The sequence below is a fragment of the Miscanthus floridulus genome, chromosome 18 (assembly GCF_019320115.1).
Source record: "Miscanthus floridulus cultivar M001 chromosome 18, ASM1932011v1, whole genome shotgun sequence".
NCBI lineage: Eukaryota > Viridiplantae > Streptophyta > Magnoliopsida > Poales > Poaceae > Miscanthus > Miscanthus floridulus.
In genome coordinates this window covers 127,108,900-127,132,276 of record NC_089597.1, presented here as the reverse complement: position 1 = coordinate 127,132,276, position 23,377 = coordinate 127,108,900, and the positions used below count along the sequence as shown (strand labels likewise).

At 44.2% G+C, this 23,377-nt stretch overlaps 2 protein-coding genes and 1 pseudogene across 2 annotated transcripts; 2 read left to right on the top strand and 1 right to left on the bottom strand.

Moving 5' to 3' along the window:
• Window positions 1–572: 572 nt before the first annotated feature.
• Window positions 573–4,121, top strand: LOC136522224 (uncharacterized). The gene is made up of 5 exons (XM_066516022.1): window positions 573–691; window positions 2,763–2,875; window positions 2,981–3,234; window positions 3,403–3,552; window positions 3,670–4,121. The coding sequence occupies exons 2-5, from the start codon at window positions 2,782–2,784 to the stop codon at window positions 3,715–3,717; spliced, it is 546 nt and encodes a 181-aa protein (XP_066372119.1). The 5' UTR covers window positions 573–691; window positions 2,763–2,781; the 3' UTR covers window positions 3,718–4,121.
• Window positions 4,122–9,497: 5,376 nt separating this feature from the next.
• LOC136519996 (probable non-specific lipid-transfer protein 2) lies at window positions 9,498–9,785 on the bottom strand. The gene has a single exon (XM_066513400.1). It carries the CDS (start codon window positions 9,780–9,782, stop codon window positions 9,498–9,500), a length of 285 nt encoding a protein of 94 aa, XP_066369497.1. The 5' UTR covers window positions 9,783–9,785.
• A 1,590-nt stretch (window positions 9,786–11,375) lies between these two features.
• LOC136524630 (pentatricopeptide repeat-containing protein At5g48910-like) lies at window positions 11,376–14,197 on the top strand (annotated as a pseudogene).
• The last annotated feature ends 9,180 nt before the right edge of the window (window positions 14,198–23,377 follow it).

The window sequence follows — 23,377 nt, the reverse complement described above, 5'->3', positions numbered from 1 at the left end:
ATAGGGAATAAAGAACAACATATGAATGAATGAGCAAGGAAGAAAAACGAACTGCAAAGTACGGGCACTTATGGAAAGCACGATTATGGTTGTTCGTAGTCATCGATATGAATCGATTAGCTAGCACACTATAGTTGGGCACATGACCCGCCTGGGCCTCCTCCCATAGCTGCTTGACGCTTGAGACATGGCACTGGCAGCGAGGTAGCAGGAGAGACAAAAAGGAAAAGAATGAGTGGGAAGGGAGGGCTGAGGGCCTATTTAGAGCACCAAGCGGGGTCTCTTTGGCGCCAAGCTCAGTGCCTTTGGCGTAAAAAAAACTTGCCCACGTCAGCCGTCTTGGCGCTTAAACGCTTGGTTAAGGAGTGGCACACAGGGCAAACAGCAATTTCACTCATCCTCCCTAGACCGAGGGCACTTCGGTCTTTTCTCCTCGCCGTTACACATCGTTACCAGCGAAAATGGACGGAATGACTTAGGGGGCAAAGAAATAAAGTATCATAACACCTAGATAAGTCCAAACTTTGCAGTGGCAAAAATGCCATCATTTTTAATGATATACAGGGAAAAGGCTCCGCTTTCTTCCCCAGTCCACCCCCACAGCCTTCCCACTTCACACCACCACCCTACCGACCGCGACGCCCGACGCCGGCGACCTCCGCACCGCATCGCCCCCGCCGATCGTCCCGAGGTAAACCTTCCCAACTTGATTGCGCTCCGGGCTGCATGTATCTGTCCGTTCGATCTGTTCTAGGGTGTGTGTGGGCTAGGTCTAGGCGTAGCTCGATCTGTTCGGCCGCCAGTCGTGTCGAGTTGTGGCGATCGTGGTGCCGATCTGGTCCACTGCCTCGTCGTGGGGGGTTTTGATCGGCCTCTTGCTCCCCCCTGCTGTGTTCTGGTGCGCTTCGCTGTGTGGATCGGGTAGGGGTCCGTTGCGAACTTGGGAAGTTGGGATAGCGCCGCTTGCTCTCCCTGCTTGTCTGCTTGTTCTGGTGGGCCTTGCGGCTGGGATCGGGTAGGGGTCTGTAGAGCCAGTTTGGTTGGTCGCGTGGGTGCTCGTGCTGGGAAGACGGGAATGCTGATGCGTGTTCTCTGTTTTTTTTTTTTTTTTTTTTTTTTTTTACTGTGATGATGTTCGTTTGTTACTCATGGGTCTGATCCGGATTCTGTATTAGTCTTGAGGTGCTGCTTTGTCTTGTACACGGGATCGGGATGGAAGACCTGGTAGCTTGTGGAGATCAAATAGACTATTAGAGGCTCTGCTCGGCTGCACTTCTACCACAGCTGCAGCAGCTGAGGCTGCTTGATTTCTACAGGTTTTACTGAGTAGTGTTGCTGCTGCTTTGGCCACAGCGCTTCTGATTTGCAGTCAGAATTTGTGCGGTGATTAGATGCAGTAGATAAGGATTTGTAGTAGCAAGGGCTACAGTGTTTTTTTGCCTGTTATTTGCATTACTACGGGCCTGATGCCGCACATTGATGTATTGCTAGGTTGTGATTTTGGTTCTGGTCCAGTACGGCTTATTGAATCTAACTACTTCGATTATTCTTTGTTATTTGGTTAGAAAGCTTGTGGGATTATACTATTACTTGCTTCTGTTCTTCTAAATCGTATTAAATCACCCCATTTGATTTATTGGTAGGTTGTCATTTTGGCTCTACTCTAGTATGGCATCTTGTCTTGAATCTGATTAATTTAATTATTCAGCGTTGTTTCGGTTATAAATCTTTTAGGACTACACAAATATTTGCTGTTTTTTTAAAATCACCCCATTTGATGTAAGTTGTTAGATCTTTAGTAGCAATTAAGCCAGTGACTGTATCTTTTGGATAGTTACTATTCCTAATTTTAGAGAATTGGTCCATTACTTCTGGGATTTAGTTCTAGAACTCGAATGCGATAAGCTAACCACTGTTTCTGTCTAGGAGCCTGCGTCCTCCTTTATTCTATTTTTTAATGAACTCATTTGATATCTTGGGCCACTAGTCAAATATTCCATTACCTCATCTGTGATCACTTTTCAATTCTCTAGAAGGGAATGATGGGTATAACAGTTCCTTAATTGTTCTTTATGAAAATTAGGATGTTATCTGCATGTAATTGAATATTACTGTTTCTGATTAATGGTAGTGCGCCAGATTGGAGCATTTGAAATAGTTATGCTTTTATTTCACTGCCTTCTTTGGAATATCCTTCTCTATGTTTGAAGAAGAAAAAATCTATCCACATGTTTATCATGTAATCCTGTATGATGATATTGAAGCAAAGTCAGTGTTTTATATTTTACCATATAGCTGAAGCACCCATCAATAATATTCTGATTGATAGCAACTACTTGCATCCATTCGCTAGTTGTCACTTGAGCATATTGCTGGTTTTGTCATTTGCATTCTGTAGTCAGTATTGTTGTCAGCAACATTCTAAATTTAGCAGACTAATTGTTGTTTTAAAAATTCTCCTACATTTGGAAATTTACTCTTCCAAAAGTATTGTATTTTGGATTACTCTAACGCAAGAAGATTAATTTTGTGATGCACATAGCACATGAGATCGGAATATGTACTAACACAGTTGATCTACTTCGAATTTTAATATTATCCCTTCTGCTCAGTTTCAAACTTTATTGCTTTGAATTGGCACTTTGGACCATATTACTGTCTCTTGATATAAGTTATGCATGGCTACTCTGTGAATTCTCTTGTTTGCTGTTGTAAATTGCACATATATATTTGCGCTGAATTTTGTCTTTGCACATTTACAGATTTGTTGATCAAAGAACCATGGAAGGATCGTTCCAGTTGAATCCAAACGCCAGCCCTTTCATACCTGTATCGCTGGGTTCATTTGCACACAAAGCCCCAGAAAAACAAGGAGGTGAGACTAAATATTTTTCTAGTGGTTCTGTAGGTTTTGAACTCTCAGATTTGCTTTATTCATATGAATACACTGAGAGCTCAGCAGGTCTTATCATTTCTGCAGGGTCATCATCAAAGGGAGAGGCTTCTGGTAGCAGTTTTGATCCTTCGCAGCATGAGGAAAATGACATTGATGAACTTGCTCTAGCCAACATGGTCTTTTCAATGTTCCCAAATGTCTCCACAGATTTCATTGATGAGTTACTCAAGGCAAATGATTTTGACATAAATCTGACTGTTGATATGCTTCATGAGCTGAACTCGCAAGATATGCTTCATGATGATGCTGAAGCTACCAATGACCTTCATAATGGCCAGGTATTTTAAACTCTCTTTTGCCGCCCAACCTTGCCAGCACCCCTCTATCTATCCATCCATCCCAGTTCTTTGTAAGTTAAGCTTTTGCGAAGATGAGCTGTGAGCCTTTGGACAAGGTTTTTTGTGCAACATACAGTTCTGCTCATTGATTGACCTATTCATCGCCAGGGTGTACCTGGTGCTGATTACCACAATGCTGAGGTGTCTGAGAGTAGCAGCAAGATGAGTCAAGATCTGCAGAATGAGAAGTCAGCAACTTCTGATGTGAAATCTGTGCTGCCAAAGTTCTCAGAGATCAATTTGCTTCACAACGACCTGGTATGTGCGATTCCCTCAATATACTGTACTTCTGCATACATGTATTGTTGCTGGAGATACATTCGTGAATCATGACACCTGTTGGACAACCTTTCCTGACCGGCTTATTTGTCGCAGGGCCTGCCTGATGATGAGAAGTTAGCGGGGACTTCTGTTGCGAAGTGATCTTACATATCAAGGCGCTCTGTTTGATCCGAGTTATAGGTTTATGGTGTACATACTAGTTGCATCCAGAAGTGTGGCTTGGAGGACAAAGCAGTGGAAGCTACTGTTCCATTCCCGTTCGCAGGACTAGTTAACTGTTTCCGGTGGTTATCCTTAGTTTCAAATCGCTTGTTCAGGTCCTTTGGGCTGAGTAGTTAGGTATTTCTGGTGGTTATCATGAGTTTTACACCCCCTAGGTTGGCTCTTAAAGACCGAGTAGTACCTGGTGGTCATCCTGATTTTACATGTCTTGGTTAGCTGCTTTTGGGTTTGGTACCCAGTTAGTTTAAACAATGCAATTTATGCCGTGACTGCCCGTTATGTGTGATGTTCTGGGAGTGTTAAATCCATACTGCTTGTGGTGCTGTGCTGCTGTTTCCAGATTACCCAGTCATATATAACCAGTAGCTTATATCATCAGATCATGCCACCTCTCAGTCGTTTTACTTTGTGTTTGATCGTCAGTCGATTCAGTTGTGAGTTCGCTAGTGCCATTTCCACAAGCAACATGTATCCTGTAGTTTCATCTAGAGGGTGAGGCTTCTGTGTCCCAATTTTTTACAATTTGGTCCTTTTTTAAGAAAATTTATGTTTGGGGGAGACTTAAACTTATCTTTGGACTCTGGGGGTCGGCGTCAGGACTCATGGCGTCGAGCTAAAACGTCTCGGCGCCACAGATTTTGGCTCCGAGGTGTCTGGCCGTGCACAGCCGAGCGTCCTAGGTGGCATTCACGTGGCCGGTATCTCGGCGTCAGAATACATGGCGCCGAGCTTGGCGCCGTCATGTATTCTGGCGCCGAGCATGGATTCAAAGCGTGCGGCCAAGTTTTCCTTGCCGAGGCTGCTTTCATTTCTTCCTCATCCCTTTCGGTTTCTTTCTCTCTCTAACCCGTCCAATCTCTTGAATTGATGAATTTGACATTGGATACTTTGATTTGATCCATACATCTTCGCGAACAAGGTATCCTCTCTTCTCTTATCATTTTTTACGCATTAATTTGGTATATATTACGTCTATTTTGTAACCCTAGATACGTTATTACCTAATGTTTGAAGTGATTTTTTAATTTTTTTGTATTATGTAACGGTAGGATTAGGCATGGTAAAGCTACTAAGCCAAGGTAATCTCATATCATCGTGTTATATTATGTTTTCATTTACGTGCAATAAATAGAAAAACCCTAGGTTTAGGATTTAATGTTCATTGCTTTTGGTTCAATTTTAGTTATGGCCGGATGATCGGAAATGCATTTGACCCATTGACCGTTGCCTCTGTCTAGTAGTGTTCCTGTGTCCATATGCTTTTTGCGGCGATCCTTGCAAGGTAGCCAAGTCCGATGAAGAGGACATGTATAGGCCTGTATTGGATGTGTGCCAATTTTGCGTTTGAGCCTACACTTCGTCAGCGCCGTATTAACAAGATGGCGATAAATTGATGTTGTTTAATATTTATTTTGTGTCAAATGAAGTCTTGCCTGATTTATTTGTTTTGTAACAATTGCATTTGTTGCAGACCCCTCCACCGCTCTGTGATTTTGAGCAGTGGATCGACACTGAGATCAAGCCGGAAGACAATGAATAGATGCAGCAACTGTTACGGTGGGAGGCAAAGGACAAGAAGATGATGGAGAAAAGACGTAGAGAGGAGGCTCTTGAAAAAGAGCACAAGGAAGAGGAGGAAAGGAGGCGTGTTGCTTCGCACAGGGAGGAGAGGGAGAGGAAGCTTGAGCGTGCGCAGCGGGCGAAGGCAGTGATGGAGGAGAATCCCGATGCCTAGAGAAAGGGAAAATGGCATCGTTACACTCAGTAGTCTTCATAACTTGCTAGTTCTATGATATAACTCCTGAGGCTCTATAATCCTGATGCCCAGAGGAGAATCCCGAGGCTCTAGAAAAGGAGCACAAGGAAGCCGAAATTACTAAGTACCATAATATAACTCCTTGATGGCCAGACCTCACCATCGGACATTATATCACCCCTTTCTATGACCTGGTACTTGCCGGTGTTGTGGTCAAAGCAATCGACGTCATTTGTGGCAACCCTTTCCTTTGCCTTGTCAAGATGCTTCTTAGTTTTAGGTGCCCATTTCTGATTATGACTCTGTAGTGCCATTGCTTGAGTGTGTCTCTCGTTGAACCATGCAACTAGCCTATAAAAGGTGAATGATACAATGGCATTGACTGGCATGGCACGTATACCCTTGAGTACACTATTAAATGACTCCGCCATGTTGCTAGTCTGAAACTCGTACCTCCATCCACCAGCGTCGTAGGCTCTTGTCCATTTCTCAGGTTCTCTCATCAATCCTCTCAGCCACTGCCTACCTTTTGCGTTTGTTGCCGTTTTTAGCTGCTCCAACTTCTCCTCGAAGAACGGCACCTCAAGCATGCGAGCAACCTCCTCGAATAGAGGAAAGTTGTCCTTCGTACCATCCTTCCGAAGTAAATTCTCGGCAAGGTGTCGAGTGCACCAACGGTGGTGCAAAGGTGCATACCCTGGAATCTGCTCTTGTACGGCACTGAGTATGCCCTGGTGTCTATCAGATATGACACCTACCCCCCTATGAGAGCCAACGACATGGATCCTAACAAGCCGCAAGAACTATCCCCAACTATCTTTGTTCTCCCTCTCCACCAAAGCGAAAGCCAAAGGAACCAATGTGTTGTCTACGTCACACGAAATGGCTACAAAAAATGTGCCCATGTACTTACCAAGCAGAAAAGTACCATCAATGGATAACACTAGACGACAGTGCCTGAAGGCCTCGACGCACTGGAGAAAGCACCAGAAAGCACGAAAGAATATCTACCTCCCGTCCTTCCATTCATTCGGCTTTGAGATATACATGTAATGCATGTCTAGATTTGCTGCTTTCATTGCATTGAACATTGCAGGCAACTGCTTGTACCCCTCCTCCCAGTCCCCATATATCATCTTCTAGGCCCGTTACTTTGCCCTCCATGCTTTCCCATACTTTATGTCATACTTAAATATCTCCTTAGTCATCTCCATAATTGTCCTGACCTTTAAGTTAGGCTGACCCTTCAAAGTTGTGTATAACTTTCTAGCAATGAGGGTAGAGGTCAACTGTCTATGCTTCTGTTTTAGATCTGACTGGGCACAAGTGTGTGGACCTACAATTTTGGTGATCTTGAATTTCTCTGTGGCTTTCTGTTTGCGAGCACAGACCCTCCAATTGCAATCTGCCATCTCGCACACCACCGTGTAACGGCGCTCTACATAGGAATGCCTCACCTTGAATGGTCTCTTACGCCTCAGAGTATTTCTGTAGCCACCTTCTTAAGGTGGGCAAGTCCTTGAAGACCATGCCCTTCTGAATTTCCACACTGTCATCGGCCTCAGGAGCCTCTAGCAGCTCGTCATCTCTTCCTTCTTCATAAGCATGTTGAGAATGACTAAGGTCGTTGAATTCATGAACCAGTGGATCACGATCAGGACACAAAGCGTCTGATGAGCTCCATTTCTTGTTCGCTCAAAGCTACAACTGGGCGGTCATCATCAGGATCAACGACCTTTGCTGTGCCATAAGGCTCCTCATCATCCGCAATATCAACATCTACACTATTAGAGGCCATAAACCCTGGGTCCATGTTGGTTGATGGAGGAACAGGAGCACAACCATCATTATTAGGATTGTCTCCTGCATTTAAAGCACAAATATGGATAGCACTGAGACAAAGGGATTGAATGAACAAAGAATAAGGAAAGTCAAAGTGTTACTAAATCACTTACTAGGATGATTCTGGGTCAAAGGGATCTCCTGAGGGGCACATACAACATCATTAGTCCCACATTCTGCACGGACACCAGGACATACACCAACCTCATTGGGGGCGGATTGAGCATCAGACACCACAACCGCATCTTCCACATCCACCTCACGGTTGGGTAAAAGAGGCTCAGAGGGTGCCGGATTCTCTAGTGCTGGTGACAACCCATGAGGGGGTGAATGAACATTAGGGAGTGAATACCCATGAGGGGTGAGATCATTAGACAACTTCCGTACAACCAAATCCAAACATTAAAACTTATTCTTCATGACAGTTTTGACATATTTGTCCCATTTTGCCTCTATGCAATTGGGACCAACCGCCTCAAAATTGTCCCTGACCTACCATGGTGAAGTACCACCTCAACTAAGATGGCATCTTCATTTGAATTGCATTTAAGCTCATTACGAGCCCTACCAAACAACTCACAAAACAATGGCCGATCATCGAATATCACTAGCATCCTTTGCATTCCAACAAAATTGACATTACCAAACTCATCTTCCTCCACACTTCCTCCATGATACAAGATGACTATGTTGTCCATCTAGTTGGTATGCACATTAACCAAGTTATTACGGGTATATTATTATAAGATAACTAACCATAATATTTAACTACATTTACTAACTAAATTATCTAACTATCTATCTAAACAAATAAGTATCTAACTACCTAACTATCTCTCTAACAATATAAGAGATTTGGTAACTACACTTACTAACTAGCTAACTAAATTAATAAGTAACTAACTCCCTAATTATGTCTCTATCAATCTAATCTAACTAAATAAGCTACATACATATATTACTAAGTATATAGTATAACTAAATAAATAAGCATATAACTTTCTACCTATGTAATTATATTTGCTAACTAAATTTGCTAAATATTCTAAAAAAATTACTAACTAAATTACCTAAAGTAGATTAACTAATTTAACTTAACTAAAAAATTACCTCGGATGGGCAGGGGGCGCAGGGCCCGGAGGCAAGCCACCTGGCGGGAGCTCCGGCGAGCGGTGGCGGGCCGCCCTCACCGCCGGACACCGAGGAGGAGGAGGGAAGGGGCGACGAGGGCGGCCGGAAATCGCACGGTGACGGGGCGCGGTGGCGGCCTGCTGCGGTGGCTGAGGGAGTGGATGGGGGAGCGAGGGAGGCGACCGACGCGGGGTGGAGGACGGGCGGTGGCCTGCTGCCGGCGCAGGAGGCGCGGGCGATGGCGGCGATGACACGACGACGACGTCGGCGGTGAGAGGCAGAGACAGAGCGCGCTAGAGAGAGCTAAGGCCGCTGGTTTTGAATCCATGCTCGGTGCCAGAATACATGGCGCCGAGGTCGGCGCCAAGATTTGTGGCGCCGAGCTCGGCGCCATGTATTCTGGCGTCGAGGTACCGATCACGTGAACGCCACCTAGGATGCACGGTCAAGCACCTCGGAGCCAAGATCTGTGACACCGAGACGTTTTAGCTCGGCGCCATGAGTCCTGGTGCCGACCCCAGGGTCAAAAGATGAATTTAAGTCTCCCAAGAAGCTAAACGTAAATTTTCTTAAAAAAAAAGAGAGCCAAATTGTAAAAAATTGGACTTCTGTGTTCAGAAGTACCCAGGCCGGCCTAGTATAAATAAAACTTATAAATTTATAAACGCTGGACACAGCACGGCAGCGCGATTTTACTTATACGAAAACAACTCAGAAACATGATGAAAACAGCCAAAACCACCGGCATCGTGCATAGCCTCACTCCCGAGGTAGGTGACTACGAGTTGCCGGAGCATGGCGAGCTGCAACAACCAGCCGGGTTAGAGCTCGCGTTTATTTAGACGCACGTATGTCTGTCCGTCCATGGATCTGACGTGGACTCGCAGTAGTATACGTAGCCGTATATAATATCCGGCGCGCGGCGGGCGGTCGCCGGCGGCGACGGACGGAGCAGGCTCTCGATCAGGCATCAGCACTTCATCATGGGGAGGCTGCAGGCGCGGGTGACGCTCTGCGCGACGGGGCCATTGACGTAGCCGCGGTACGCGGGGTCGCGCTTGTACTGGCAGAGGCACGGCTGCTGCGCCCGCAGCGACGCGCAGCACCCCGGCGTCACCGCCCCGCCGAACAGCGCGCCCGCGCACGCGCTCAGCGCCGACGGGTTGCACGACGCCGCGTCTGCCGCCGGCGCCGCCAGCAGGACGACGCACAGGAGCACCAGAGCCAGCACCGTCGCCGTCGCCTGTTTGCCCATGGCCGGCCTCGGTCTCCGCGGCTGGATCACTCGCTCGCTTGCTTCTGATCGAATGGCCGGAGAGGGACGGGAATGGACTGCCCGAGTGACTGAGTGAGTAGGCTTGGTGCGCGCGAGGTCCGTACTTATACAGAGAGCTGCGTGCGACTCAACCAAAGGAAGGCTCTGGATCGACTGATCGACATCGTCGTGGTGCAGTGCACGCATGGGCAGCCACGCCCTGCGTCGTGGGCGTGCATGACCATTCCTGGAACTCTCTCACACATGCATGCACCGACGGCGCACGGTGGTTGGCAGGGAAGACGCATGTCTCGCAATTTAAGGCTAGCCGTGCTGCTCTCTCTGTGAGTAGTTCGATTAAAAACATGGAGCACAATTTTTCCTTGTTCCATCAGGATGAACTAGGAGACTTTGTTGCTTCTTGGTGTTTGGTTTGAGACCTGGCCTAAGGGTGCCGGGTAGGCAAATCGATTCAACCCCATATGTCTAAAATCGAACGTCTAAGATGTCTGTATGTCCCAAACATGGAATCCAAGATGAAGTTTGGAGTTGAAGCAACCCAAATTTACTACTACTTTCTTGTTGGTTAAGGCGTTAATAAACAACTTTAAACTTTAATCGATGCTCACTTAAATCCTAGAATATCGTGCATTATGACTTGTAAAATACTCAAATATAAGACATTTCTATGTAGTGGTTATATTCAGATTTAGCTAAGTTCTGCCTTCAACATTATTAGGAACATCACTGTCTTCTACATTATCAGGAGCACCACTGCCTTGTGTATTACCAGGAGCAGCACTGCCTTGTGCAAAAGTGAAACCAGATGCACACCTAACACCAGAGCTAGCATTGGCACTTTGAGCATGTTTGCTGACTACATCCACTACAAAGCACAGCTACCCTGTCATCACATCTATTCCTTTATTAGCTGCTCAAAATGTTCATCCATACTAACTTTCCATTCAGATTCACTGTCACTGTCAACCACCCAAACATCCAATGTCTGTGAAGGTCCCCAGATTATCTTACTGGCCATTTCATCATGAAATTTAGATAGAGAAAACTGCACAGTCCTATCCAGCCATAGTTCATGCTCATACGGGGACATTTCTGCTTGCCCGTACTCACCATCAGCAACATACTTAGAAACCTTAACAACTAATCTAAAAACGTTGCCAGGATCAATCCTGACATAATAACGAACAGAAACACAAATCAAATTGTTAGACGGTATCATACTACACACCATCTTCCCAATCCGGAATCAAAGCGAGGACGAAGTGCACTGAAGTTTAACTTACCAAATAGGGCAACCACTCCAATCCATTGCGTCTCCAATCTCCACCGCAACAGAAGCCACTACAGCAACGGCCTACGAAGCAAGGAAGGCGGACAATTTCACTATCACTGGTAGGGACCCTAACCTAACCTAACCTAACCTAACCTACAATCCCATCAAAACCAGTGCAATAAAACGAGCGGGATGGCGACAATGGCGGTCCACACGTACTTTCAATCCATCGAGAAAGCTGGGAGAGGAAGGCGGCGGCGGAGGGCTACGGCGAGAGCGGGGAGACAAAGAATGAACGAATGGGCCGGGCGAGGCGACTGAGTGCAGCCTGGCTGGGTTAGCAGCAGAGGGCAGGGGCAGCCACGGTCATTTGCCACCCCCATGTTGACTCGGATCCCATCTGGACTGACGCGTTGTCGTGCCACGAGTGCAAAAGTGGCAATTCTGTATCTCTTATCTCCATTGCGTGCCAAACTCGTATTGTCAGCCGTTAAAGTGAGATATCAGGAGATGCCGATTCTTATAATGGTAAAAAGTTAAATCTGCCAACTCGCTCACCAACTGCCTCTCCGCCCCGCGCCACCTGCGCTACGTGCTAAGCCTGTTCGATCGATTGCCGCACCCCACCACTTTCCTTCACGACACCGCCCTCCGTGCCTGCCTCGAGGCTTCCGCCGGCGCAGACCATCCCGTCCTCCTCCTCCTCCTCCGCATGCGCCGCGGGGGCGTCCGCACGAGCTCCTTCACGTTCCACTTCGTCTTCCGGTGCTGCGCCGCCGGCGCCGGCGCTGGGCTCTGCCGGATGCTGCACGCCGCGTGCCTCCGGACCATGCTCCCCTCCGCCGCGCGGATCGTGGCGAACCCCCTCATCCACATGTACGCCTCGCTGGGGCTCACGGACGACGCCCGCCGGGCGTTCGATGAGATGCCTGTCAAGGACGCGGTCGTGTGGGCCACGGTGATCGGCGCCGGGCGGGCTGGTCGGGTGGGAGCTACTCGATGAAGCGCGGAGGCTCCTCGTGCAGGCACCGGAGAGGGACGTGGTCTCGTGGACTAGTTTGATTGCTGGGTACTCGCGTGCTGGCCGGCCTGCTGATGCCGTTTATTGCTTCAACTGCATCCTTTCAGATGGTGTCGAGCCGGATGAAGTCGCGGTGATTGGCGCTCTCTCGGCATGTTCGAAGCTCAAGACTTTGGAGCTTGGGCGCTTGCTGCACTTGCTGGTTGGGAAGAAGAGGATGCGGATGACTGACAATCTTGTTCTTGCGCTCATCAACATGTATGCCAAATGTGGTGACATTGCCCAAGCACAGGCGGTCTTTGACGCTGTGGGAAGGGGCCAAAAGTCTGAGCCATGGAATGCTATCATTGACGGGTACTGCAAGCTTGGCCATGTTGATATTGCAAGGTCTCTGTTTGATCAAATGGGCGCCCGTGATGTCATCACATTCAACTCGATGATCACTGGATACATCCACAGTGGCCGGCTTAGAGATGCATTACAGTTGTTCATGCAGATGAGGAAACACGGCATGAGTGCTGATAATTTTACCGTGGTGAGCCTTCTCACTGCTTGTGCGAGCTTAGGTGCACTGCCACAGGGCAGGGCTTTGCATGCTTCAATCGAACAGAGGATAGCAGAGGAAGATGTCTACCTTGGAACTGCACTTGTGGACATGTACATGAAATGTGGGAGGGTGGATGAGGCAACCGCTGTGTTCCATCGCATGGGTGAAAGAGACGTTCACACTTGGAGTGCCATGATCGCAGGTCTTGCATTCAATGGGATGGGTAAGGATGCTCTGGAGTCATTCTGCCAGATGAAGCGTGATGGTTTTCAGCCCACCTCAGTTACCTACATTGCTGTTCTGACTGCATGCAGCCACTCGAGTCTGCTTAATGAAGGTCGTCTGCACTTCAACGAGATGAGATCGTTGCACAAATTACACCCTCAGGTTGAGCATTATGGCTGCATGATAGATTTGCTTGCTCGCAGTGGGCTCTTGGATGAAGCTATGCTTCTTGTTCAGACCATGCCAATGCAACGAAATGCCGTCATATGGGGCTCCATCTTGAGTGCTTGCAGAGTCCACAAAAACATTGACCTAGCCCGACATGCTGCGGAGCATCTTCTTAAGTTAGCGCCTGAGGAGGATGCTGTCTATGTCCAGTTGTATAACATATACATAGACTCTAGACAATGGGTAGATGCAAAAAGAATAAGGATGTTGATGGAAGAACAGGGAGTTAAGAAGACGGCAGGGTACAGCTCGATTACTGTGGCTGGGCAGGTACACAAGTTTGTTGTCAATGACCAATCGCATCCTCGGACATTAGAGATCATCACGATGATGGAGGAAATTGCACGCAGGCTGAAGTCTGTGGGTTATTTTCCAGCTACGTCAAGGATAGCAGTGGACGTTGACGAGGAAGAGAAAGAACAGGCACTTTTAGCACACAGTGAGAAGATAGCCATTGCTTTTGGTCTCATTAGCCTTCCACCGAACTTACCGATTCATATCATGAAGAACCTGAGAGTCTGTGAGGACTGCCACTCTGCAATCAAGTTAATCTCTCAGCTTTGGAACCGGGAAATCATTGTTAGAGATCAGAGTAGGTTCCACCATTTCCGAGATGGAGTATGTTCTTGCAATGATTTTTGGTGATTACCACTCTGCAAGCTCCTAGTCTTGTTCCAGAGGACAGAATACAATCACAAGAATAACAAGTGCTTCATCTCACAATTCTGCTTCCAATTTCAAATTTATAAATGCCTAAGGTACTGTTTCTTCATGCCATCTATCCATTTCAAATTGTAAGTTGTTTTTGCTTCTTTAGATACTTAGTTTTTACTATACAACTAGATGTACACTATGCCTAGATACATAGTAAAAAAGACTTACAATTTGGAATGGAGACAGCAATAAATGAAAGGAGCTTGTGAATCTTCTCATAACACAAAGCTTTCTTGTGTACTTTACCAGGGATAGGAAGTCGGATGTGTCTGCACGCAAACCCACTCCATTCGTGGCCGTCGGTGGGTTTCACGGTGATGGAACTGAATGTCTGAATCCATGTGATTTGATTCTTCAGTATGACACCATGCCATTGTTGTTTCGAGCACAGCAGTTTTGGGACAGTGATAAAAAGGCCACAGCCCACAACCCGAAGGCTGACCGGGGTAAATACAGACAATGGGCTGTCTAAACTGGTTAACGGGCTGGCCCAGTCAATATGGACATCGGCTCTCTCTCCTTCCTCTCTGTGATGTTTCCAGATCATCAGGAGCGAATTGGTTTGGGTTATGGATGCTCCATGTTCCTTGGAATTGTTTAGTGGAGGCGATCAGGGAGTGGACTGGATTAGGTAGCCCACCAGCCGTGGGGGAAACAGTAATTGCTTGGGCTTTTGGACCACTGTTTATTGAGGGGGTGTTTAGATGCTTTTGGAATGGCAAAACTTTTGCCCCTAATCTTATGCTGCAAAACTTTTGCCATTCAAACTTTTGGCATTTGGTGTTTAGATGCATGACAAAACTTTAGCCATGCAGACACAGCACGCGCTCCCAAGACGTTTTTTTGCCCAGTTTTGGGTCTCTTGGGTCCCAAATGCCAAAAGTTTTGTAGCCCAAGTTTTGCTGTTTTTGCCTATGGTGTTTAGATTCATTTTGCCAAAAGATGAGATAAAACAGCAAAAGTTTTGGCTAAAATGGGGAACTAAACAGGCCCTGAAATTGGATAACTGACGAGATTCAACCTGATATGTTGATGTAGGTTGCTACTACTCGATATCAACTTTAATGATTCATATTGTCAGAATAATTGTGGGTTTCTAGCACCATATCTTCCTTATCCATTGGCTGGCTGATTGGCTTTAGCAAACTATCTATGAACACAACCTTGTGGTGTTCATTTGAAATTGCTTATTCTTTCCTGAGATTGTACTTTGTGTACATTTCTTGTAGGTAATTCATTGCTTGGGTGTCTTGTAGATTATGGCATTCAAAAGAAAACACATTTTGTAAATTGTAAATTTGGTAGGTTGATAGCATACATACGTGAAAATACAAAAAAGAAACAACGATGGGGTCTAGTATTTTATATTATATATAATTCAGCGATTTATTGCATTTAAGACAATGTAACAAATTGCTTGCTGATTGAGGAACAAACTAGTTTCAGAAATGAATAATAACTTAATAAGTGCTCAATTCGCTGGTAGATTGAATAGTGAAGCGGCAAACAACAGACTAGTTTTTAGGCCACAATGTCCTAAATGTAAGTTTTGTTTTGTTGTTTCAGGAAGCCACTATTGATATAAAGCTTCCCAGAAGAAGCTTGCTTGTTCAATTTATATGCAATGCATGTGGTGAAAGGACAAAGCGCTTGATAAACAGAGTAGCCTATGAAAGAGGGACAATTTTTCTTCAGGTAAACTTTGTCCCATGTCTTTATTTATGTGCAAATGCAATCTCCAAATCTACTGCTTTGCTCATTTTGGAGCTGTATGAGACAAGCCCACATTCGTATGATTGACGTTTCCTTACACATGCTGTAAAGTTATGTTCTAACATACACTACACAAACAGTGTGCAGGGTGCCAGGTGTACCACAAGTTTGTTGATAATCTTGGTCTAGTTGTTGAATATGATCTACGTGAAGAAAGTGAGCTACAAGGAGAAAATGTGGTGAACCCCAATTCTGAAGATTGATCTGTTGTGAGAAGCAGTGTCTATGCAAACGCCCTGTAGTCTGTAGGTTTTGACATCATTGATTGTTTATATAAAATGACATTTTAAAGTTGCTGCATATACTCATCTGAATACAACGGGGCCTATATGTACTTTACAATGTGATATGGTTCTATGAAGGAAACAAAGGATCATAATACCGGAGTACTCAGCAGTTTCAAACATATTAATATCAAAACAGTACATTTTTGGAAGATTATTCTGGCACTAGTGATATGGTACTAATATCTGATATGCACACTACTTTGGCATCATTGTTTGCCTGCATCATTGAGATTTTGACCGACTGGGGCATCTTTTTCTTCTTCATCATCTCTTTCTCGTCCTCTTTTGTCACAGTCTCCACATTTTCACCTTCGCTATCCTTGGCATCACCCTTCTTTCCCTTGAGGAACTGAATAAGGCCGTCAAGTACTCAAGTGCGATATCGGTGTCGTCATTCCTCATAAGGTGGATCGTCCAGTAGAAGATTAATCTCTTCCTGCATTCTCAGATTCAGCCTTGGATGTTGCGGCCTGACTCCTGAGCCATCTCATATCGTGGCTTACGGGAAATAATACCCTGGATAAACACATAATATAGATCATTATCTTTCAGTGTGGGCATATTAACTTTCAGGCTGCTAGCTGAATCACATCACACGAGATTAAAAATCCCAGTTCCCAGTTTACCTTGAGAACACTCACAGGTCACACCATATTTTATAATCATAATATATGTGAGTCTTGTACGACCATATACGGAAATAAGGATGCTTCCTAAGAGATCTCTTCTTGAGAGGATTTGAATTATATTCACTCAAAGGTCTCCTATAAAGATGAGAATTTAATGTTCTCCCAAAATCAGCACCAAAGAGGTCATCCTTAATTTCAATAGCGATTTCGAAAGGTGGATTTCCTTCCTCTATTGGGGGATTTTGGAGTATTGGTGGTTTGGAATTGACAGCTAAATCTTGGGATTGGAGTGGTTGTGATTTGGCTATCAAAACTTTCTCTTCTTGATCGCGAGATGATTTCTTACCTTTCTTAGGGAGTTCATTATAAATGCTAGTGCAGGGAGCACGAACAGGAGGGCGACAATGACAGGCTAATCACCCTTCCAGATGACATCCTCCTCCTGATCTTGAATAAACTCGACCTGATACGTGACGCTGCAAGGACCACCGTCCTCTCAAAGCGCTAGAGGCATTTGCTAGGGCTCCGTTCTGAGATCATTTTGGACGTTCTGAACTTCGACGCTACGCATCAGGACGACGATGGTTTGGAGTACACAATGGATGACCTGTTGCGAACTAACGCTTCCATGGTCGAAGCCACAGAAATCTTCCTGCAGCAGCACTGCCGCTAGCACACCACCATCCAGCTCCTGGACATCACATTCTATCTCAGGGACGAATCCATCGGCATTGTTCATGCCATGGACAGCGCCATGGCAGACCACATGATCCTCGCGGCCGAGTTCACAATCATACCAGACACGCCGGACGTCTACTGCAAAGATGACGATGTCCTGCTCGCCTACGGGAGACGTTTCATGACGTTCTTTGATGTATATGGCCTCTAATAATTGTTTAAATTCTATAAGACGGCCTCAATGAAAGTTTTATGAGTTTTGTTCTCATTTAAATCTACTTGGTGTCCAAATGTGGGATTGAGGTAGATGGAGTTAAAATGGAAGTAATTGAAGAGTTACCTCCTCCCGTAAATATCAGAGGGATCCGTAGTTTCCTTGATCATGCGGAGTTTTACCTCTCCGTAAATATTAGAGGGATTTGCAGTTTTCTGTGGGGTTTTACCGCCTGACGAGATCTGGCATGCTATTTTTTATGAGTAAAGAGAGAAATAGAGTTGTTTTTTGACCGAAGTCAGTAGGAGAATCCCTAACCTATTTTTTTTAATAATTTTTTATTCTAGATAGACCTGTTTATTTCGCTCTCACTGGGAGTCGAACCTAAGTTTGTAGGATCCAACACAGGTGCTCTAACCACTAGACTAGATGCCCTTTCACGAGAGAAATAGAGTTTCATTAGGATGAATGAAACTCATCCATCGCATTTACCTATGCAATGAAAGGCAATGAAACCTCCACCGAGACGGATTTGTTTCATTCTCATGTGCCCTCGAGGATCTTCTGTGTCAGATAAGCAAAGAATTATACACAATTGCAAGGCTATACATTTCATATGTGACATTTGATCATAGCGTCATATAACAATTAAATGATGTAGCTAGCCTATGAAACTGTATCATGAAACTGTACATGGAGACGGACTGTTTCATTCACTTGTAAAGTCAGTGTGGCAGTCTTGGTAACTGTGCATTGAAACTCTGCTTTGAGACAGACTAATTACATATTTGTCGGATAAAATTAGAATCTCAATAAGCGGTTGTCTTAGTGGATTTCTAGGGCTCAACATGAGACTGAAGAGAAAGAGCATAAGAGGGATTATTGGGGTCAAGGATGGGTTGAGAGATAGGTTTAGATAAAATATCTAATGTTGGCATAGAAGGGGAGAAGATAGGAAGTGCTTCTAAATGGCTTGGCTCTCCCTCTATGGGTTCACTAGACATGCCATCCCTGAATTCTTCCCAATGTCCTATATGGAAATAAGGATGCTTCCTAAGAGATCTCTTCTTGAGAGGATTTGAATTATATTCACTCAAAGGTCTCCTATAAAGATGAGAATTTAATGTTCTCCCAAAATCAGCACCAAAGAGGTCATCCTTAATTTCAATAGCGATTTCGAAAGGTGGATTTCCTTCCTCTATTGGGGGATTTTGGAGTATTGGTGGTTTGGAATTGACAGCTAAATCTTGGGATTGGAGTGGTTGTGATTTGGCTATCAAAACTTTCTCTTCTTGATCGCGAGATGATTTCTTACCTTTCTTAGGGAGTTCATTATAAATGCTAGTGCAGGGAGCACGAACAGGAGGGCGACAATGACAGGCTAATCACCCTTCCAGATGACATCCTCCTCCTGATCTTGAATAAGCTCGACCTGATACGTGACGCTGCAAGGACCACCGTCCTCTCAAAGCGCTAGAGGCATTTGCTAGGGCTCCGTTCTGAGATCATTTTGGACGTTCTGAACTTCGACGCTACGCATCAGGACGACGATGGTTTGGAGTACACAATGGATGACCTGTTGCGAACTAACGCTTCCATGGTCGAAGCCACAGAAATCTTCCTGCAGCAGCACTGCCGCTAGCACACCACCATCCAGCTCCTGGACATCACATTCTATCTTAGGGACGAATCCATCGGCATTGTTCATGCCATGGACAGCGCCATGGCAGACCACATGATCCTCGCGGCCGAGTTCACAATCATACCAGACACGCCGGACGTCTACTGCAAAGATGACGATGTCCTGCTCGCCTACGGAAGACGTTTCATGACATTCTTTGATGTATATGGCCTCTAATAATTGTTTAAATTCTATAAGACGGCCTCAATGAAAGTTTTATGAGTTTTGTTCTCATTTAAATCTATGACACGTCAGCAAATTAATTTGCTTGGTTGCACACTTGGTGTTCGAACGTGGGATCGAGGTAGATAGAGCTAAAATAGAAGTAATTGAACAGTTTCCTCCTCCCATAAATATCAGAGGGATCCATAGTTTTTTTTTGTCATGCGGGGTTCTACCATCCCGTAAATATTAGAGGGATCCGCAATTTTTTTGGTCATATAGGGTTTTATCGCTGTTGGTATATTTAAGGCAAACAAATAAATCCGCAAGCGCACAGATACCGCTGTAGCTTTCATCCAGAAGTATTCCAGGTATCGTATTCACAGGGAAACATGTGAGGTTAACTATGGTCCAACTTAAGCCAAAGTAGCAACAAGACTTAAGAAAGTTGGGAGTGTAGAGGAGATCGCTAAGGTCTTCTAATTCTAATCTCGATAAGCTATGTCTTCTATTATTCAACTGGAGATATTACTATGGAAAACACAGACAGAGTATGTTTCCTATAATAACTAAATCCTGCTAGTCCTACAAACAGGGAGGTGGACTACAGAGGATTCAACTGAGGCTATAAGAGTCACCCTCGCGAGCTACTACCGATCCGGAATGTAGGGTACATCCATGAGTTACCCGAGTCTAAGCACCACGCTTACACTATGAATAATACTTTAACCTAAGACCAATAGATTAAAGCACTCAAAAGAGACTCGCAAACCAGAAGAACAATATAAACACGTTACTTACTTAAATCAGAAGTTGATTACCAGAGAAATCTCAGACGCAAGGTTAACTTCCACCAAGGTACAAGCCATAGAGAGAGCACCAATAGGCCGCCATCTCCTCCAAACTCTTCCCTCACTCTTCATCTCTCTATTTCTAAAGACTAGATCCTATGGAGGACTAATCTTCTCTTGATAGCTAGCTCTGATCCTCATGGGGAGAATATGAATTAGGGTTTTAGGAATCTCTGAGGACCTGATGAGGAAAGGGCAGGGGCTGGTATATATAGCCCTGAGGGTCCAACGTGAGTTGTTGGATCAAACCGACTTAAGCAATGGCTTAGATGCATCCTTAAAGGCGTGGGGAACCGACATACGAAGCAAGATGATAGGTGGGGCCCACAGGAGCCGATCGGCCCCACCTATAGGCCGGCCGGCCCCACATGGCAGTGGGTGGAGCCCTGCTTCGGTGATTTGCCTTCTGGACCCTTCTAAAGTCTTCCCACGACGGCGCCGCGGCGAAATTCCATAATTTACTTTGATGATTAGGTCCTCCTTGGCGGTTTTCTGGATAAACCCTGCTGAAAACACAGATTCACCAAAACTCGAGGAATTTATTAGTTTAAAGCCCTAAACCTTCATTGGTGATTATATTTATGCCCTTATCCATGTTTAATTGACTGGTTTATAATGATTATTAACTACTGTCAACAATTCACCCAAGCTTAACCTTTGCTAACCCCTTAGCAAAGCTAAACTCAGCAATGGATCAGGAGTTGCTACTATGCTTTCACGCCTCAAAAGTACATAGGTGTTAATAAAAAATTCTCCTCCGGATTAGAATAAACTAATCTAACTTTCAAACTTACCCATATTACCTTCAACTATGGGGCTTCTTAGCCTTCATTTAGGGTCTTGAGCAATTGAAAGACAGAACGATCAAGTCAAGCACTATGTCTCAAGTTCTTTGTTCCACCATTGTCCCAGAGTTTTTATAAGTTTTCAAAATAAAACTCAGAGATTCCATTGTATGACACTCTCAAGTCTCTCAATATATGTGGTATTTGTGGATCCTCACCAAAGCAATAAAGATGTTATGCCCTTTTCTCTTCCTACCACTAATGTTTATGTGGAGTTCATAGGTAGGGAGAAAGCTAGAGCATACTTACAAATGCATATATTGTAAGGTCAAACCTTGGATCCAAAGAGAGTTGAGTCATACAATCAAATCAAAATGTGCATGTGTGTGGAATATATGGTGGCTAACCTAATTCTACTTTGCTCCTTGAAAACTTATCTCTCTTTTGAAACTTGGAAATATTTGCTAGAGAGCTGGGGCTATCTTATTCATCTCTTTTTTTGTCAGGTGGGCATCTAAGTACCCATTGTTTTAAATATCTCAGACACTTGTCCATTTTTTAACTCTCTTTTTTATGAATAACTTTTGCATAGCCCCATGTCTCCTTTCTGCAACAAAACTTTGAGAGAGATATCAACAAGAACTTGGAGCATTTATTTTGAGTGGATGGAAAACCTAACAAGCATGTTTTGTGTTCTCTCCCAGTATAGGAGTAGAACATTTTTTGGTGGATCTAGATGGAAGCCATATATTTGCGCCAACCCCTAGTGTAGGAGTAGTGCATATTTGAGTCGTGTGTACGTGATCTTGATTTTAAGAGCATGATAAATCTCTCATAAGGGTCAACAAAGCTTGACAACACTCAATGCAAAGGTAAGCAACATATATGTGAAAGTTTTCCTAGCCTAAATAAAATGTATGGCTCTAGTAGGAATTCAAGCTTTGTCATACAAGAACTCATCATGTATCATTTTTATTTTTTCAAAGATAAATCTCTAGAACTTTAGTGTCACTAGGAATAAGATAAACAGAAGCTCAGACCTTCTCATATCATATCCGTCAATTACCTAGACTTAGCTCAAGCATTCGCTCCCCACGAGTTTCAAGTTTAGAGTAAATCTTTATATCAAATCAGTCGTATCCAAAATTCAAGAGAATTCAAGGCTGAAAACTAGGTACTTGAAAGGAATTACAATAGATTAACTATTCATCATTTCTATTTAAGAGATTTTTCCGAGTCCTCTTTATTTTATTCAACTCTTAAAAATAGAAAACTAGACACATACTTTTTATTTTGTTTTCATAATTTAAAATCACACCTTACTATTATATATATAGCTAAGATAAATTTTTATTTTGTTTTAGTTTGTTATGCATCTTTTTATTTTTTTTGCAAATATGAAGCAAACTTAAAAATAGTGGAACCAAAAAGAGAAAGAAATACTTAGCTAGATACATGGAGGATGCTCCTCCCCCAAGCTGGATTTTATCGTGGTCTTTCTTGTCCATCAAGAAGTTGTGTTCCTCGCATAGTGGGTGTAGCAGCGGTTTGGAAGAATGTACTTTGGATGGATGGCGTTACTCTTGATCATCGTGTAAAATACTCCAATAAGAACACCAAAACTCGTGGCACATATTTGGATAAGGGGTTAGCGGTCAGTCATTCAGAGATTTGTTGTCCTTGGAGGTTTAGAAAGATTTCCTAATTGATCAAGTTCTAACAAGATGTCTATTTAATATTTTAGATTTTCTTATTTGTAGAAAGAAATGTGTATGTGTGATTATTTTTATTTTTATGCCACTACGGTGAATATTCCCTTGGGCTACACACCGAGAAAATTTTCACATGGGGCTTTAAGCTTTAATGATGCAATGATGTAATGCAGTAATGAAAAAAAACTTTTTATTATTTTTCTTTTATTAATGCAATGCTAATGCAGAAAAATAAATATGCTAAGAGTGAAAATAATTCATGCAATGCTAAAAAGTAAATATGAATAACTACCGATGTTACCTCACGGCCAGGGTTTGGATTTTTAAGTCCTCCGGACAGGACTCGGCTAGAGAAGAGTCATTTACCTTTCGGGTGCATCATCCGGTATCAGCGATGGAGACCCAGATGGCTGCATATCTTGTGACGGTGTCTCTTTGTCATTGGAGCATAATGTCACCATATGACAAAGGGTAGATGACTCGTGATGGTGCTTCCCTTTTTCTTGAAGTTTTCCTTGTTTGGATAGCCTCGTAGCTTGAGTGTTCATGAGCTTTTTGTCTCCTAAATTGCACCCTTTCTTTCACATCCTTTTGTCATGCCATCTTTTTGCTCTTCGATCTTTTGTCACCTTGTTAGACTTTCTACCTTAAGTTCTTTCATCCATGATGAATGAGCTGTCTTCTTTGTGCAATGTTATTGGAGTTCATCATGTGCCTTGCTTCATCTTTGATTTGAATTCATCTCGGGACTTACTCAATTTGAATTGATAATTTCCTGCAAGGGTTAGTCCAGT

Excerpts from the sequence above, each read along its gene's own strand:
- LOC136522224 (XM_066516022.1), top strand. The coding sequence starts at position 2,782 with ATGGAAGGATCGTTCCAGTTGAATCCAAACGCCAGCCCTTTCATACCT. Across the intron at positions 2,876-2,980 it reads AGCCCCAGAAAAACAAGGAG|GGTCATCATCAAAGGGAGAG; the intron begins GTGAGACTAAAT and ends TCATTTCTGCAG. Across the intron at positions 3,235-3,402 it reads ATGACCTTCATAATGGCCAG|GGTGTACCTGGTGCTGATTA; the intron begins GTATTTTAAACT and ends ATTCATCGCCAG.
- LOC136519996 (XM_066513400.1), bottom strand. The coding sequence starts at position 9,782 with ATGGGCAAACAGGCGACGGCGACGGTGCTGGCTCTGGTGCTCCTGTGC.